Source organism: Colobus angolensis, unplaced genomic scaffold (genome assembly GCF_000951035.1).
Source record: "Colobus angolensis palliatus isolate OR3802 unplaced genomic scaffold, Cang.pa_1.0 Scaffold211, whole genome shotgun sequence".
NCBI classification, from domain to species: domain Eukaryota; kingdom Metazoa; phylum Chordata; class Mammalia; order Primates; family Cercopithecidae; genus Colobus; species Colobus angolensis.
Window position 1 is genome coordinate 1,115,693 of NW_012115278.1, and position 19,214 is coordinate 1,134,906.

The 19,214-nt window shown below is 37.4% G+C and overlaps 1 protein-coding gene across 4 annotated transcripts in view; it reads right to left on the reverse strand.

Moving 5' to 3' along the window:
* The window catches only part of UBE3A (ubiquitin protein ligase E3A), a 100,000-nt gene that overhangs the window by 54,158 nt on the left and 26,628 nt on the right, over positions 1 to 19,214 (reverse strand). Inside the window, exons 2-5 of one of the 4 annotated variants that reach the window (XM_011942870.1) lie at positions 16,696 to 16,815; positions 16,182 to 16,294; positions 14,669 to 14,864; positions 13,046 to 13,087 (exon numbers count right to left, since the gene is read on the reverse strand). In XM_011942870.1, the coding sequence (XP_011798260.1) occupies positions 13,046 to 13,047 (2 nt within the window). In that variant the 5' untranslated portion in view covers positions 13,048 to 13,087; positions 14,669 to 14,864; positions 16,182 to 16,294; positions 16,696 to 16,815. Of the gene's footprint in view, positions 1 to 13,045; positions 13,181 to 14,668; positions 14,865 to 16,181; positions 16,295 to 16,695; positions 16,816 to 19,214 lie in introns of those variants that run through there. The other 3 variants (XM_011942868.1, XM_011942869.1, XM_011942867.1) reach the window with 3 other exon arrangements.

Here is a 19,214-nt window from a genome sequence, read left to right on the forward strand (position 1 = left end):
AAAATGGGCTCTTCCAGGAATTATAATGTTTAAAGAAAGAGGAAGTCACATGATTTCAATATGACAGAGATGACTACAGAGGAATAGCAATAAAAAGAGAGGCAACTTAGCAGAGGTGAATCACAAAAGATGACTAGGAGCTGATGACACTAAGGGTGGGAAGAATGTTTCAGAGAGAGGAAAATGAGTAAAAGCACAGGGACATGAGAACATGGTATTATAAGACAATTCCAAGCACTTCAAGAGCCTAAAGTTCAAGAAAAGTTTCAAAAATATGAAAATGGAGAGGCAGGGAGAAGCCAGATCATGGAAGACCTCACTAGCCATGATAAGTAATTCTTTTTTTAGCCAAAAGAGGAGTAATCTAATAAAAGCTAAAGACCTTCTCCTCATAAAAACACATGCACACTTCAGGAGTGCACATGCAGTCTTCCAGAAGATTCGTAACCCACTATATTCATAAACCATTAGATAAGAACTAAAACACAAGGACTCACTGAAGGGTTTTAAGCAGCTAAGTGGCTGATAAAATTTGCCTTTCCAATAACTGAAACCAAAGTGGGCAAAACTGGAGGCAAGCAATCCAGTTAGGTGATGACTACTGTAATAGTCCGGACAAAGAATGTAGTAGTAGCAAGAAAAAAAAAAGATGAAATTGACACAGGAAGTATTTAAAATAAGTAATTTGTAAGAGGTAAATAAGCTGGAAGAGCTAGAGATAATGGGTAGGGTTTCTGGTATGGGCAACAAGATATGCTACAAGCTGAGGTGTTAATAAAAACAAGCGTTCATCAGCATGTAGTAAGTAATTTATTTATATTATGTCACTGAATATTCAATTATCTTAAGAGGCAGACAGTAGTTAAAAACAAAGAACTGGTGAATCAAAAAGTTCTGCTAATTTGGGGAAATAGCATCCCTTTTATTTTCATTTACCTCTTTTGGCTTTGATCCTCATTTGTAGCTGACAAGAAGTTCTATGTATTAAAAGTAAACTATTCTCATTAGTTGTCCCAAAATCTCTTGGGAATAATTAACACATAAACAAATTCAAAATTCACATGATTACAAAAATCTTTCCTTAGATAATCTCATAACATAGCCATGTTTTGCTCATTCTACTTTGAGAAGATTCAGCCAGAAGCAGTTCATCCATTCAACTATCCCTACTGTGAGCTAGAAGTATGTTTCCTCACATTGGAAACAGAAGATAATGGCTTTATATGATGCTTCATGTGGCAGAAAAGCAGGGCAGACTGTGACTCGTGTCACTCCCACACCTGATGCCTTTCATGGGCTCCTGCGTCTGTCAGAAGAAAGCAAAGGGCCTTAACGTGGTCCTGGCTTTCTACATCCAAATGCATTTTTTTCCACACCTCCCATCAGCTAACTCTACATTACAGCAATACGGAACTTCTTACTACTCAGTAGACTTGCTCTGCTATCTTCTCTGATTACAGGTGTTATTCTTCCTGCCCAGAACACATGATTCTTAGTTATTCCCAATCATCCTCAAGGTTTCAGCTTATATATCACTTTTAAGATGATTAGGTATTCTTCCTCTGTAGTCTCATAGCAACCAGTACCTATTCTCACTATTATATGTTATAACTGCCTATTAATTAAATGGGAGGCTGAGGCATATGACCCAATAACTTATTTACTGTTGTATCCTCAGAACCTAGCAAATTACAGAGCCTCAATAGAGATTTTTCAATATCTCTTCTGATGCTGTCTAGATAACAGTGTCAATTAAACCTACCTTCCTCTAATTATTTGACCTTGTAGGGAAATAGATGTCAGAATACCTCCTGGTTTCTTCAGCATATTGGAAGCATACAAAAGGACCTTCTCAATCTGGAGACCAAGAATATGATATCAGAACCTACAGGAGAGGATTCTGAAAACACGAGAACCACTTATTTGATTAAAGAGATTTACTTCAGAAAATATTTCAAGAAGTCACTCGTCCCATAAATGCTCATAGATGTGTAAGTACACCGAAGTTAGAAGTCATATAGGAAATAAAAGCATCCAAGCTCTATTTCCATGGTCTACTCTGATTAAAAGGCTCAACTCTCCTATCAAATTTGAGATAATCATGTGGATTATGCAGCACAGTGACTTGCTACATGTTAAATGCTCAAAAAGATGATAGGTGTTATTAGCCACATCCTACGGGCTGGGTACATACTTATTAGTTTATATATATACATAAACTGATCCTAAAAAATTCTTCCTACATTTCTGCAAGAGAATTAAAAAGGCAGAAACAAACATTTTGCATAAATTTACTAGCTTCATTCTTTCATGTAGGAAGTACTTACTGACTACCTACTGTATGCCAGGCACTGTCATTAGGCTTCCATTCTAGTGGCAAAGAAGCAAAACAACAAAGAAATCAATATGCAAGAAGTCAAATGACATTAAATCCCACGAAGAAAAATGCAGCAAGGTAAGGGGAATGTAGAAGATTGAACCTGATCATTCTTTGATGCAGCTGGTCAGGAAAAGCATCATTTGAGCAGAGAGCTCTCTCTGAATCAAGTGAGCAAGGAAGCCACATGGATTATCACAGAGAATGGTCGCGGGGTCACTGACAATAGTTATGAGACTTAAGATGACAAGGATACAGTCACTGTAGACAGAGATGAGCAAGTTAGGTAGAGAGATCACAGAAGTGAAAGGAAGCCAGTTCATACAGGGCCATGTAAATCTCCAGATTTTACTTTTAAGATGGGAAGCCTCTGAAAAGTTCTGAGCATAATAAATAACATGGTTTAACTCAGATTTTAAAAACGTCATTCTGGCTGCTACTAGAGAATACACTGTAAAGTGCAAGACTCCTGGGAAACAATTTCTTTCTTTTGCCAAAAGAGGATGCCTTTAAATAGGGTAAACAGAAGTATAATTGTTTAAAAAAAATGAGGTATGGGTATTTCGAAGGTGTAGCCAACAAGATTTACCCATAATTTGAGTATGTGACAAAGAGAAATTAAAAGATGCTTCCAAGGCTTTTGGTTGCACAGGAGGGAAAAAGAGCTGTTACTGACTGAGATGGCAAAACATTATGAGAGACGTAGGTTTGGGAGGATGAAAATCAGGAGCTCCACTTAGGACATGTTAAGTTTGAGAATGAGACTTAACTGTTGGATAAATGAGTCTACAGTTCAGAGGGCAAGAGCTGGTGATGGAAATAGGAGAGTTGTCAAAGCGTAGATTCAAAGCTCTAACCTAGAGAGAAAGAATAAAAACGTCCCCAGGACTGGGTCCAGGGGCATTTCAGACATTTACAGTAAACTGAACATTTATTAAAACTAACTTGCTTTACTGAACCATAAATCACTTGCTGTATTTACCCCTGCTCCATTTATAGTTATACACCTGAAAACATAGCCTTAGTGTTAGAGGTAGAGAGTAAATACCAAACATAAAAAATCCAATCTGGTAGGGTGCAGCGGCTCACGCCTGTAATCCCAGCGCTCTGGAAGGCCGAGACAGGCAGATCACAAGGTCAGGAGTTTGAGACCAGCCTGGCCAATACGGTCAAACTCCATCTCAAAAAAAAAAAAAAATCTGAAGTTACTGAGAAACTGATATGAAATCATTAAGAAAATTAAGGGGTCTAAATTAATACATACAAAGAGATCCCACAACATGGTTTTTATCAATTTAAACAAAATCCATGGCCAGGCACGGTGGCTCACGTATGTAATCCCAGCACTTTGTGAGGCCAAGGCAGGAGGATTAATTTGGGGCCAAGACTTCAAGACCAGCCTGGGCAACATAGTGAGACCCTGTCTCTACAGAAAAAAAAAAAAAAAATTAATGTTTTAGCCTGGCATGGTGGCATGTGCCTGTAGTCCCAGCTACTCAGGAGGCTGAGGCACGAGGATCACTTGAGCCCAGGAATTCAAAGTTGTAGTGAGCTCTGATCACACCACTGCACTCCAGCTCTGTCACTTACAACAGAGCATGACACTGTCTCAAACAACAAGCAAACAAAACAAAAAACTAAAGTAAATCCAGGTAAAATAAACATACAAATAAATGAAAAGATCTGGGTTATTGCATTAGTTCTGTTTCAAGGCTTAACCACAAAATGGTGTCCAGTTGTTAAAAATGTTTGCTTAGGAGTATTGATTTTTTTTTATTATGCTCTTCTACGTCCTAGGAAATCGGCAACACTAAGAATTCCTAAAAACAAACAGGAGTGTTCTTTAAGTGTATATAAATTATTATTTAAGATGCATTCAAGGCGTTCCTTGTTAAATTAAAATATCAAATGCATGTCAAAGTACACACAAAAAAATCATGCTTCAACAAATGTGGGATGTTGCCATTAATGGACAGTTAGTTCTTAGGTAAAACCAAGAATCCTTCATTACCTATTCTGTAAATTAGGACAAATACTATTAAGGTATTAGGTTGGTACAAAAGTAATTGAACAAAGCCGGACCTACTCACCTCCCTGAAAGTGCTGCCTGGCTATAGTCTCTAGATACAGGAATGTGAGAAATGGCAGCAGCCTTGAAGGTTTAGAGCTCTATTCTCATACCAATTATGGCTAGAAACTTAAACAGCTCTACTGAGACATTATGGGAGGTCTAATTTCCTGTTACTCTGCTTTAACACAGCCAAGTAAAACCGTAAGACAGCTTGCTTAATTCAACAAGGACTGAATGCCAGAGTGTCACCTAGAAACTTGTGACAAATAATCATGCCTCACACATTCATCCTTGGTTTTTACTACCAAATGCAAGCTTCATCTATCCTCTTCCATTCTAAACTTGACTCATCCTCCTAACCTCTTCCAGAAAGATCTCTAGAAACCCAGAGTCTTTCTGAAGACCCACAGGCTGTCCCCCATCTTCAACTACTTTACATAATGGCCCCTCAACTTCTTAGCTTTCACGAAAGCCTGGCTCTTCCCTGAAGGCACGGCCTATCATGCAACCCTTTTATGTGACTCCTAAAACCCAAGTCCACCATTATTCTTCTAATTCTCTGTATTAAAAATAAACAAAAAAATTCCCTGTATTAAAAACAAACAACAACAACAACAAAAAACTTGTAATTTGAAACTCAGGTCATTTAACTGAATGCCTTCTCTTTCTCTCTGTTCTGGTCAACTAAACCCACATATTTAAGCCTCCACTTTGCCCCCAGTTATATCATCAGCAAAGTGACTTTAATGTCTCTGTACATGGTTCTATCCCAATACTCTAGGCCCCCAAAATATCTGCCTTTCTAAATTTGAGTTATCTTCACCTCCTCATTTCAGCAACACTCCTTTGTCTTTGTTAGACATATTAAAACCTCTGATAATGATCATCTCAGCTATCTTTATAACAGTCTCACTCATACTCATATCCCCTTTCACCTATCACGACACCAGGTTTGGTGACAAATAAAAATGAAACGTATTTGGGAGGCTGAGGCAGGAGAATCATTTGAACCCAGGAGGCAGAGGATGCAGTGAGCCAAGATCATGCCACTGCACTCCAGCCTGGGCGACAAAGCAAGACTCCATCTCAAAAAAAAAAAAAAAAAAAAGATACGTACTTATTGTATATACATGATGTTCCAAAATATGTATACATTGTGGAATGGCTAGATCAAGCTAATTAATACATGCAATACCTCATATACTTACATTTTATGGTAGAACATTTAAAATCTACTCTTAGTGATTTCCAAGAATACACTGTTACTAACTAGTTTCCATGTTGTACAACAGATACCTTGAACAAATTCCTCGTAATTGAAATTTTGTGTCCTCTGACCAACATCTATGCAACCCAGTCCCTCTACCCCTAGCCCCTGGTAACCACCATTTTACATCTCTGAGTTAAGATTCCACATTTAAGAGAGATGTAGTATTTGCCTTTCTGTGGCTGGCTTACTTTACACAATGCCCTCCAGGTTCATCCCTGCTGTCACAGATGACAGCATTTCCTCCTTTTTATGGCTGAAGTGTATTCCACTGTGTCTATATACCACATTTTCTTTATCCATGAACACTTAGGCTAATGCTGTATCATGGGTATTGCAAACAATACTGAAAGGAACATGGGAGTACAGATCTCTTCAGCACACTGATTTCATTCTTTGATATATATATACACATCCAAGTGTGACTGCTGAATCATATGGTAGTTCTATTTTTTAATTTCTAAGCAAACTTCATGCTACTTTCCATAAATGCTGTACTTATTTACATTCCTACCATGTGCAAGATATCTCGTCTCCAAATCCTCAACATACTTTTAACAGCCATTCTAATGGCCATTTGAATGTCTTATTTTGAGAAATGTCTATTCAAGTCCTTTGTCCATTTCTTAACTGAGGTGCTTACTATTGAGATGTCTGAGTTCCTTATATATTTTGCATATTAATCCCTTAACAGATATATGGTTTGCAAATACTATCTTCCATTCTGTGAGCTGTTTTTTCATTCTGTAGATTTTTTTCTTTTTGCCATGCAGAAGCTTTTTAGTTTGATGTGATCTCATTCATCTTTTATTTTTGTTGCCTGTGATTTGGGGTCATATCCAAAAAAAATCACTGTCCACACCAATGTCACGTACATTTCTCCTATATTCTGGTAGTTCTACAGTTTCAGGTCTTACTTTTAAGACCTTAATCCATTTTAACTTGAATTTGGTATATGATGTGACATACAGGTCTGATTTCATTCTCCTGCATGTAGATATTCCGTTTTCCCAACATCGCCTATTGAACAGACTTCCCTTTCCCTGCTGTGTTCTTCACACCTTGTCCAAAATCAACTGACAGTTTGCAAATTTATTTCTATGCTCTCCATTCTGTTCTATGGGTCGATGTGTCTGTTTGTTTCTTTTGTTTTGTTTTTAAAAGACAGAGTCTTACTTTGTCATCCAGGCTGCAGTGCAGTGATGCAATCACAGTTCACTGTAACCTCGAGCTCCTGAGCTCTAGCAATCCTCCTCCTTCAGCCTCTTAGGTAGCTAGGACTACGGATACACAGCACCATGTCTGGCTTTAAATTTTTTTTTTTTTTTGTAGAGACAGGGTCTCACTATGTTGCCCAGGCTGCTCTCAAACTCCTGGTCTCAAGTAATCCTTCTGCCTCAGCCTCCCCAAGTGCTGGGATACATGTGTGATCAACTGTGCCCAGCCTGCGTGTCTACTTCTATGTGACTACCATGCTGTTGTAATTACTGTAGCTTTGTACTATATTTTGAAATCAGATAGTGTGATTTCTCCAGCTTTGTTCTTCTTACTCATGATAGCTTTGGCTATTTAGGATCTTATGTGGTTCCACATAAATTTTAGCACTGTTTTCTAGTTCTGTGAAATTTAACATTGGAAGTTTGATAAGGATTGCATTAAAACTGTAGATTGCTTTGGATAATAGAAACATTTTACAATATTAATTCTTCCAATCCATAAACACAAGATAACTTTCTATTTATTTGTATCTTCTTCTATTTCTTTAATCAATGCTACATAGTTTTCAACTATTTGGTTAAAGTTATTTCTAAGTACAATTATCCCTCGGTATCTGCTGGATATTGGTTCCAGGATCTCCCATAGATACCAAAATCCATGGATGCTCAAGTCCATTATATAAAATGGTATAGTATTTGCATACAACCTATACACATCCTCTTGTATGCTTTAAATCATTACTTAGTACCTAATACAACACAAATGCTACGTAAATAGTTGCTATACTGTAGTTTTCTTATTGTATGAGTAAACAGTATTTTTTATTGTTGTATTTTCTTCTCAAACATTTTCATCCAAATGTGGATTCAATTTGCACATGTAGAACCACCGACACTGGGAGCCACTGCATGTTTTGTTTTTGGTACCTATTATAAATGGAACTGTCTTCTTGATTTCTCTTTTGGTTAATTTGTGATTAATGTACAGAAATTCTACTGATTTTTGTATCTTGATTTTGTATCTTACAAATTTACTGAATTTGTTTATCAGTTCTGATAGTTCTCTGGTGGAGTCTTTAGGGTTTTTTATATACAAGGATCATGTCATCTTCAAACAGGTGCAACAATGTCTTCCTTTCCTACTGGGATGCCTTTTCTTTCTCTTGCCCAATTGCTCTCGCAAGCACTTCCAGTACTGTGTTGAATAGAAATGGCATTCTCGTTTTCTTCCTAATCTCAAAAGAAAAGCTTTCAACTTTTCAACATTCAGTATAACGCTAGCAGTGGATATGTCAATATGGCATTTTATAGAGGTATATTCCTTCTATATTTAATTAGTGAGAGTTTTTAGCACAAGAGAACGCTGAATTCTGTCAAATGCTTTTTCTCAATTATCTATTGAGATGATCATACGGTTTTGGCCTTTGTTCTCCTAATGTGGTGTACCACATTTTATGGATTCGGGTCTGTTGGATAATCCTTGTACCCTTGAGGTAAATCCCATGTGATCACAGTAAATCATCCTTTTAATACGCTGTTGAATTTAGTTATTATTTTCTTCAGAATTTCTGCATCTAAATTAAGAATACAGGTCTGTAATTTTCTTATCCTGGAGAGTTCTTGTTTGGCTTTGGTATCCAGGTAATGTTCATCTCCCAAAATGAGTTTGAAAGTATTCCCTCTTCTTAAATTTCTCATAAAATTTTGAAAACAATTTGTACTAGTTCTTCTTTAAATGTCTGCTAGAATTCAGCTGTAATGTCACCAATTCTTGGGCTTCCTTTGGTGGGAAGTTTATATAGGAAGGATTATATAGGAAGGATTATAACTGATACAATCCTTGTCACTGGACTGTTCAAATTTTTAATTTCATGACTAAGACTGGGCAAGTCTAGGAATGTATCCGTTTCTTCTATGGTAATCAATTTGTTGGCATATAATTGTTCAGTCTCTTATGATCCTTTTATTTCTTGTACTTCTCTGGTATCAGCTGCAATGGGTCCTCTTTCATTTCTGATTTAACTTGAGTCATCTCTTTTTTTCTTAGTCTAGCTAAAGACTTGTTGCTTTTATCATCAAAAAACACAACTCTTAATTTTTCTGATCCTGAGTCATCTTTTTCCTTAGTCTAGCCAAGTAACCTGTCTTTTAAGTTCAGATTCTTTTGTCTGTTTGCTCCATTCTACTTTTAATGCTCTTTTGCATTTTTCATTCAATTTATTGCATTTTCAGCTTCAGAATTCATTTTTTACAAAATAATTTCAATCTTGAAATTTCTCATTTTGATTGTTTTCCTGATTTTGTTGAATTGTTTATCTGCATTTTCTTGAAATTCACTGATCTTCCTTAAACAATTACCTTGAATTCTTTGTCACGCAGTTCACATATCCCCATTTATTTATGGTTGGTTCAGGTGCCTTATTGTGTTCCTTTGACTGGTGTCACATTTCCCTGACTGTTCTTGATCCTCATAGTCGTGTGTTGCCACCTGCACATTTGAAGAAGCTGAGACTTGTTCCAGCCTTTGCAGAGTGACTTTATCAGGGAAAGTCCTTCACCAGTCGGCCTGTCCAGAGATCATGCAGCCTGAGTCCACAGGGGCTGGCCTGGAGTCTGGGTCAGCAGGACAGGTCCTGCAGCCTTGGTACACAGGTGCTGGCCTGGCATCCTGGTCTACTAGAGTGAGCCTGAACCCTGGGTCTGCAAGGACCAGTGTGAAGGTTGGGTAGGCGGGTATTGGCCTAGAATTTGGATCACAAGGGGCTGGCCAAGTACTGGGTATGAACCCTTGTTCTGCAGGGATGTGAGGCCACAGGGGCCGATCTAGAGGGCAGGGCTACAGGGACCAGCCTAGCACTAGACAGGCTTGGCGTCTAGGGCTATGGGATCCAGCCTGGTGCCGGGGTGGGCCTGTAGTCTTGGTTTATGGGTATTGACTTGAAATCTGGGACCATAGGGGCCTGCCTAGCACTGAGTTTTACTGGGGCAAGCTCAATGTTAGGGTCTAAGTCTGGTGTACACTTCCCCTCCTTCCTCCAGGTGGACAGTATCTCTCTCCATGATGGGCTGTCAGGGACTGAGGGAGGTGTGATGCAAGTAATGTAAAACTGTCCTTCTTACCCTTTTCAATGTGTCTTTTCTTATCTGTGTGGCACATTCAGGTAATCTCTCATCTGGTTTCTTAGCTCTTATATTTTTGTGTGTGGATAGTTGTTCAAATTGATGGTTCCACAATGAGATGGGTGCTGCAAAATGCCAGTCTGCCATCTTGCTGTTATCGAGACCTCAGGCTTTTCTTAAAACAAGTCAACACTTTAGTCTTGCATCCCAACCTTCCCAATCATGGCCATCATCAACAGCATATGAATTCAAATACTCCAGTGTTAACATCTTATGCACATGCCACTAGTGATTCTGTTTCATCAGCTCTGCTAATATCCAACCCTAAAATACCATGCAAAATCTTCTGACTATTGGAGAAAAGTCTTTTTTTTTTTTTGAGACAGAGTCTCGCTCTGTCACCCAGGCTGGAGTGTAGTGGCCGGATCCTGGCTCACTGCAAGCTCCGTCTCCCGGGTTCACGCCATTCTCCTGCCTCAGCCTCCCGAGCAGCTGGGACTACAGGCGCCCGCCACCTCGCCCGGCTAGTTTTTTGTATTTTTTAATAGAGACGGGGTTTCACTGTGTTAGCCAGGATGGTCTCGATCTCCCGACCTTGTGATCCGCCCGTCTCGGCCTCCCAAAGTGCTGGGATTACAGGCTTGAGCCACCGCGCCCGGCCTGAGAAAAGTCTTGAAATTTCAAGTGTGATAAGGTCTTTAATCTTAACTAGCCACTCAGTGGAATGAGATTCTCCTAATCTGATATGGTTTCTGATTTCTGGTAGCCAGCCAAGACTCTCAATAACTTTTGATCCACTTCTTCACCCATTCCCCTCAGTAGCCTCCTAAGTTTTCAGTCTTCTCAAAACCTCTAAACAAACCCTTTATTCCACAAAATATTATTAAAAAATATTTCATAAAAAGTTTCGTGGTCACTAACCTACAGTAAGATACTACCTTACACCCACTAGAATGACTACTATTAAAGTACACACACACAAATATGTGATGGCAAGGATGTCGAGAAACTGGACCCCTTGTGCACTAGTGGTAGAAATGCAAAGCTACAATTGCTCTGGAAAAGAGTATGGCAGTTTCCCAAAATTTTAAAAATAAAATTACCATATGATCCAACAACTCCACTTCTGGGTATGTATGCAAAACAATTCAAAGCAGGGTCTCAAAAAGATATTTGTACACTCCTGTTCATATCAACATTATCTGTAATAGCTAAAACATGGAAGCAACCTGAGTGCTCATCAACAGGTAAACGGATAAGCAAAATGTGGTATATACATACAATAAAACATTACTCAGCCTGAAAAAGGAAGCAAATTTTGAAACATGCTAAACATAGATGAAACTTGAGGACACTGTGAAGTAAAATAAGTCAATCATAAAAGGGCAAAAACTGTATGATTTGCACAAAAACTATATGATGGTACTTAGAGCAGTCAAAATTAGACACAAAGTAGAATAATGGTTGTCAGAGGCTGTGAAGATAAGGAAATGAGGAATTATTGTTTAACGGGTACAGAGTTTCAGTTCTGCAAAATAGTTCTGATGGTGCAACAATATTAATATACTTAATACCACTGAGCCAAATACTTAAAAATGGTGAAATGGAAAATTTTACATTATGTGTATTTTACAACAATTTTTTAAAACTTAAATGACAAGTCACATGGCTGAGTCACATAAATTTGAGAAATACATTTTATAGTCATTTCTTGCAGATTCACAACATACACCAGCATTTAAATAGGGTTACAATATTTTCAGTAAGAATATCTTGATTTTTCCAACCTCACCCACAATTACAATTAATATCACACATCCATCTTAACTTCCTTCTTCTAATTTCATTAGATGGGCATCTTTCCTCTTATTCAAGGTCAATCACTACATCTGCATTTTTCTTTCTTTTATATTACCTGTATGAGAGATACACCTGTATTTTTCATTCTAATCCTTACTACTTTGAAAAACTTTGCTTTGATAATTACTACCTCTATTATCTGAAACATCTTTAGTCTTTACAATAAATTCACTAAAGTCTTACTTCATGTTGTCAATATTTTTTAAATCCAGAAAAATTTATCTTGAATTCCTATTATACCACTGTCATTGTTAAGGTTCTCACTGACTGAACTACCTTACCACCACACGTTTCTCTTCAATCCTTTCTCTGCTGCAAGGTTATTAAAAATACACATTTGACAAACTTACCACTATCTACCTACTGAGCAATTTCTTTGCGGACTCCCAAATACCTTTCTATCACATCTTATCTTCTTCATTTTCCTACCTCTCAGCTAGCTTATGATCTACAAGTTCTCAACTGCCTATTGTCCCCTACTCCCTATGCTGCTTCTGAACTTTGGCTCATACTTCTGCCTAAAATAAGCCGGTCATGCTTCTACCTGCCTGATTCCCAGTCACATTTCAAGACTGAACTAAGCATTTCCTGGCCACTCTTACCTCCCTGCCATCTATACTGGATTCCTGCTGCATACCTGGGTACTCACTCCAGTACTCCTTTATGTTACTATTTTATTCTGGATACCATTCCACCTCACTGACTGAAATTATTTGCTTCCGCATCTTTCACTCTGAGTATAATATAAATTTCTGTAGGGTGAAAACTAATTATTGTGCATCTCTGTATCTATAACATAGTACTGACACCTTAAACATGGTAGGCGTTGAGATTGTTAAACTTAACTCTTTCCTCAATTTCCCTATTTCCTTACAACTGCTACCAGGGAAGCAAAAAGACTAAGAATTGAGGCGTGTGCAATTATCTATCCAGTAGTAGAAATCTAGTAAACTGTTACCAAGGTTTAGAGTTATCTGGTAGGAAGAAAAGTAGGTATGTTCCTATGTCCCAATTTACTGCTAAAGGATTCCTTTCGTTTAACCAGAAATTATTTACAAATAATGTGACATAATTTAAAGCAGGCTAGGGCAACTCAAAATAAGATATCACAGTCTCAACCAAGTTACACTTACATTCGGCTAGCTTCAATGTCGTCAGACTGAGGTTCTCCTGATCTGTAAAACGCAATTGAGAAACAGTTAGCAAAATATTCCATACTCCAAAAAAAGGTAGACATATTACTTAGGAAGACAAATTCGTAAACAAGATTTCAGCACTAAATAAAACAGTTTTAAAAATAAAGACGTAAACATGAAAGAAAGTGGTCAGATCAGGTGGCCATACAACACATTTATTTTAACGGTTGGACTATCAAAAAACTCAATGCATGTTTTTTAAAGGAAACTGTAAACCCTATACATAGATACCAACAGACAAGCCATTATAAGCCATAATTATTCACAAAGTCAAATACGTGTAATAAAACACACAACTATAAAACTTCCTATAGCCAAGTATTGGTTATCCACATTAACAAAGGTACTCAGGGGTATTCACTTGCAGTATTAACCTTTAGATTAGTGGTTCAGTAAACTACTCCCTAGGCAGACCGACTAAAGCCTAGGCCAGCCATGTAGTTTTGTAAATGAAGTTTTATTGGGGTGCAGCCATACTCATTCATTTAGGTATCATCTATGGCTGCTTTCACGCTAAAAGGACAGAGCTGAGGACTCGTGGCAGAAACCACATGGCCCACAAAGCCTAAAATATTTATTTTCTGGCCCTTAAGAACAAATGTGCCAACCGCTACCGCTACTCTAGACAATTCAAACTAAAATCCAATACCTTGGTAAGTTTAAAGACACTTAAATCAGATATAACATCCAAATGATGATTATCTTGGTTCAAAAATGAAATTGTTTCCCTAAAAATACACTTACTGTATGTATTACCTGTCAAAAGTGTATCACCTGAGGTAAAGTTTTGCACTGGACAGCTGTGAATTAGCTTCCGTTTTAAATAGTTGCCAGTTACTTTGTTATTTCTAAATATACCACTGCTCTCTTATGTAGAAATATTTAAAATTCTAAGTCACTAAAAAGCCTTTCATTTTCATTTCACGAGACATGAATCAGTATTTCCCTATCTCTAACATGTCGTTAAAAATAAGTTCCTGTTACCCTATTCACTTTTACAAACAGCATCAGCAACAATGAATGATGTAAGGCGAGTCAATATAATATAGATTTCTAACACTTAGAAATTCCCAAACTAGATAAAATGTTTTTTTGAGGTCAAAAGCTAAATTTTCTAATTGGCATTACAAAGTTCTGATTTGTGAACTTCTCATTGACTTTAGGCTTCCAACTTTAAGCAACTCTAACAAGAACCTTAAAATCAGAGTGTCACACACACACACACACACACACACACCTGTTTGACAAATTTCTTAGCTTAAAAACAAAACAAAAAAAAAAACTTCACTTCTTTATCAGACTCTCAAAATTACCCTCACTGCAATTCATTCAGATTCCAAGGACAAGAATGGAAAAGAAAAAAAAAAAGACTCCAGCAGCTCAAATATTTATTTTAGATCTTCTTTGCAATGTATTTAAATTTTCAATTTTGCACAAAATTACGTAAGAACTAAAAACTGGGGCATGCTGGAGGTGGCAGTGACTTGGCAGTGACACAAATGCAAAAATTTCACTCCACCCTCTCCCCCAGGGAGCAAGCAAATCACCTATGTGACACACCTGGTCTCCACCAGCCTTGTGGGTAAGTACCCCAAGATTGCTTCCAAACTTGTATCTCCCAGACAGAAGAGCTAAAAATTGATGATAACCCCATGTACCAGCTGACTCATTTTTGAAAGTGCGACCCTCCAGCATCAGATGTCATACTGTAAGGAGGCAGAGCTGGCTTGCAAAACAAAAAATAAACCTGCTGGCACTGAGGGAAGAGAGGCAGATTAGAAGCTTTCAAACACGTAGGCAGCGAAACTTTCAAAATTAACAGGGAAAGAGAAGAAGAGGGGGGAAAAAATGAGGACATGATGATAGGAAAATAAAAATATTACTGCAAAAAGGTAAGACACAAGAAGGAAAACAAATCTAAGTCTTAGAAGTACAATATGTAACTGTTACAAAGTTTTGAGATCCTGAAATGGGATAGAATTTAAATACATTATCAAATGATAACTATATCTGTCTTCCCAATTTCTGTTTCCTAAGCAAGAGAATATGTGAACTTTGGCATCAAAATGTCACCAAACTGTAATATATTAATTACTACTTTTTACATATATTAAAGTAGGCTATTAAAAACCATTGATAAGACAAACTAAGTAAACCAATCCAGTACAGAAGAAGGACAAGGACTGAAAGATTATTACCTTAAAATAAATCTGTCCTAGGTCTATTAAACATAGCAAAGTTGTTCTATTCAAATTGCAAATTGTTTTTTAATCAAGAGAAAAATGAATATATACAGAACTAGCAGACATTTTTCTTGCAGTGAATATTAATAATTTGTCTGAATAAATTTCTACTCATCCTAATAACAGTGTATTTCTAGAATAGTCTAAATAAGTTACCAAAAAAATCCCAAGGTTAGAATTCAAACTCTCAAAACTATGAAATATGCTAGGTGTGGTGGTTCATGTCTGTAATCTCAGCACTTTGGGAGGTCAAGGCATAAGGAACACTTGAGCTCAGGAGTTCAAGATCAGCCTGGGCAACATGATGAAACCTCGTCTCTTAGCCAGGTGTGGTGGTGGGCGCCTTTAGTCCCAGCTACTTGGGAGGCTGAGGTGGGAGGGTCACTTGAGCCCAGGAAGTCAAAGCTGCAGTGAGCTGTGATCGTGCCACTGCACTCCAGCATGGGCAACGGAGTGAGACCTTGTCTTGGAAACAAACAAACATAAACTATGAAATACATACCACCTAGTAATAGTGCCCAAGCTTGACTTTGGCTCCTAAAGAGTCTACTTATTCTTTTACTGCCAAGTTGCTGGAAGTTAAGAATCCTGTATGCGCTTGTAAATGCAGAACATATAATCTAATTCAAAACATATAACCAAAGGGAAATTTTTGTATTAAACTATTGACTTAGGTTATCCTAAAGTGTGTCAGAATAACAAGTCAGAAAAGAAATTTTAAAACTGAAACAATAACCAAGTAACATTAGATAATAAAAAGTAAATCTTAGAAGAGTCTCAATTTTAGGTCTTGATTTGAATCGCAGAAAATATGATCACAAAACGCCCACTAATCTGAATACTGCAGCATGAGCTAGCAAATTCAAATGGTGGCTCACTTCCAATAACACTGGTGCAGCTTCTCCATCCTGCAAGCCACTCCTTTTACCTCCACTGTAACTCTCTAGGAGAGAAAAGTATACTAGTTTTATTAATGTCATAAAAACTTCTAGAGAAATGTTTAGTTAAAACGTTCACCACATAAAAGGCATACTTTAAAATACATATTAAGAAATTTTTCATGTTTTCTATAAGGTTTATAGTAAAATGTTTAAAACTTTGAAGTTTTTTGAGAAATACTTTCCTGTTTATCCATACAGATAGGTCTTTGATAGTGGCTACCGATATTTTTAGTAAGAAAAAAGACACTAAAATATTTTAAGGAGATTAAATGAAGCAGGTCAACTCTCAGGCCCACTATTCTTAGCAATATTCCTGCCAACTATACATTGTCTTCATTTCTACAGTATGTATTTCACTTTACAATGACAGCCTTTTAAAGGCTGTAAAATAATTCAAAATTACCTTTTACAAGCTGTGGCCATTCGGTGACATCAGGGTGATCACAGCTTTGAGTCACTGATTAAAAACAGGTTGTCACACCAGTCTAGCTGCTACCTTGATCTGAGCGTAGGCTTAATAACTCTAATAAATTAAACAAACCTTTGGTTAGAACACTTTAATATATAAACCCAATTCATTGTACAAAAATTAATTTTCAAAGCTTCAAATTAGGTGTCAATGCAAAATTCATCAGAAGAGTAATTATTATAGAAAAGTTTTTAAGGACTATTTTCCAGCATTTTGTTTTTCTTAAATGATCTCCTCATTTGAGAAAATGTAGTAATTCCTTGTACTGTTATGTAATGTTACACTTTATGAAGCCTTTTGGTCAATAATACCTTGAGTCTTATAACTTTTGCTTTACCTAATCGAGACAGATAATATAGTAAGAATTTTTTAAAACAAACATACAAAAAAAATAAAGCAGCCTCCGAGTGATTAACTGACTTGCCCAAGATTTTGGAACTAGTGTTGAAGGAATGATTAAAACCCAGATATACTGACTTCCTATCAAGGGATGGATTTTTTCGTTTGTTTGTTTTGGCTTAGTTTTGCTATACTGGGTTTCAAGATTTAAGAATACGTAATGAGTAAAGATTCACAACATAGATTGAGATCTTTCAAATATGGCAAGTTTAAGTGGGGACTAATTTACTCAAAAGATTATTAAGCTGATAGAGAAATCAGTCACCAAGTAGGCAAACGCTTAATGGAATAGTTATATACATACACATAAACACACACACACACATAAACACAAAGTCTAGTCCTACTAACTCTATATTTAGGTAGAGTCATTTAACATCAGTCAAAACCCCTTAAGTACTGCATGAAAATATGTTCTACTCTTTCTTGGCCATAAATCTACTAAGATTTAATTTCATGAAAAAGTATGGCAAAAGATGAAAGCATATCCTCTTCCCTCAACCAAATATCTTTTTAACCCCTTACATGGCCTTAGCTGAACTTTTCTGATTGTCACAGTTCAAATTTAGCAGGCCTCTTTACTCACACTGTAGTTCTGGCAAAGATATCATACATCTGAAATATTCCAGTATCAAATGATCATTTTGTACAACTAGTTCTTTCCCCTCACGATTCCCCTATCCAGGCCAAATCTGAGGTGTCAACTACAGAAAGGTGAGGAAATTAGGAGGAAGAAACATTTCATTGTTAACATCCTCAAAGCAACAACAGTCAAGCGCAGAAGGTGGTTACCATGTGGATTCAGAACTTAACATAAAACAGCAAGGTATCTGCGAATACCAAGGGTTAAAACATGAATGTCTGAGCCCATACCTATGCAGTTATGAACGCAGGGCTTCAAAATCCAGATTAGGTGAGGATTGGCCTGAATATAAAAAAATAATTGCAGGGGATTCCAATAAATGGGATTTATAGTATCTGTAAGAAATAACGCAATCTCCCAGATATTCCTATCCTAACCATACATTTCCTAATAAGAACCTAGACATTGCTGAGGTCATATGGGAAACACCACCTTCCCTAAAATAAACAATGTGGTCATGATACAGCTTTCCCTTGTGTTCTCAAGAGACTCATGGTATGTGGAATTAGAAGATTCAAACAAGTCTAACTTTCCATCTTGTAAACATAAAAATAATAAAGTTAAAATACCTTTTAATTGACTAATTGATCTCAATGTAATGAAAGAGCTATATGTATTATGAAAACTACTGAGTCAAGTCCTCTCTTCCAGTCCCCTCTTTTATGAGATACGGTGCTCAAAAGGCTCCAAGGCCAGGCTGGATTTACGTCTCTGTTTGGTCATTCACTAGCTGAGAAATCTTGGGCAAGTTACTTAATCTCTCCGAGTCTCAGTTTCCTTAGATGTAGAATTAGGATAGTAGTACCTATTCCAGAGAGCTGTCATGGATGCACAGGCTAACACCTAAATATCTCAGAACAGTGCCTGACATATAATGTGCTCACAAATGGTCGGGTATGGTGGCTAACACTTGTAATCCCAGCACTTTGGGATGCCGAGGCAGGTGAATCACTTGAGGCCAGGAGTTCGAGACCAGCGTGGCCAACACGGTGAAACCCCATTCCTATTAAAAATACAAAAATTAGTCAGGTGTGGTGGCACGCACCTGTAATCCCAACTACCCGGCAGGCCGAGGCATGAGAATCACTTGAGCCCGGGAGATGGAAGCTGCAGTGAGCCGAGAAGGTGCCACTGCACTCCAGCCTGGGCAACAGAGCAAGACTGTCTAAAAAACAGCAGCAGCAGCAACAACAACAACAAACAGACAAGCTATTAATACTCATAGCCTAAAATCCAAACCTGCCCTCTCAATCTTTTTATGCGTATTATTTTACCTTCATAGCAATTGTAAATGTTTTCAGCACCCTACCTGGGTCCCTCATACAGTCTTGGAAGTGTAGTTAGTGAGCACCTGACACAATGCTTTAAAAATGACAGGGGCCCAAATTTGCTGAATATATCTGTCATTATT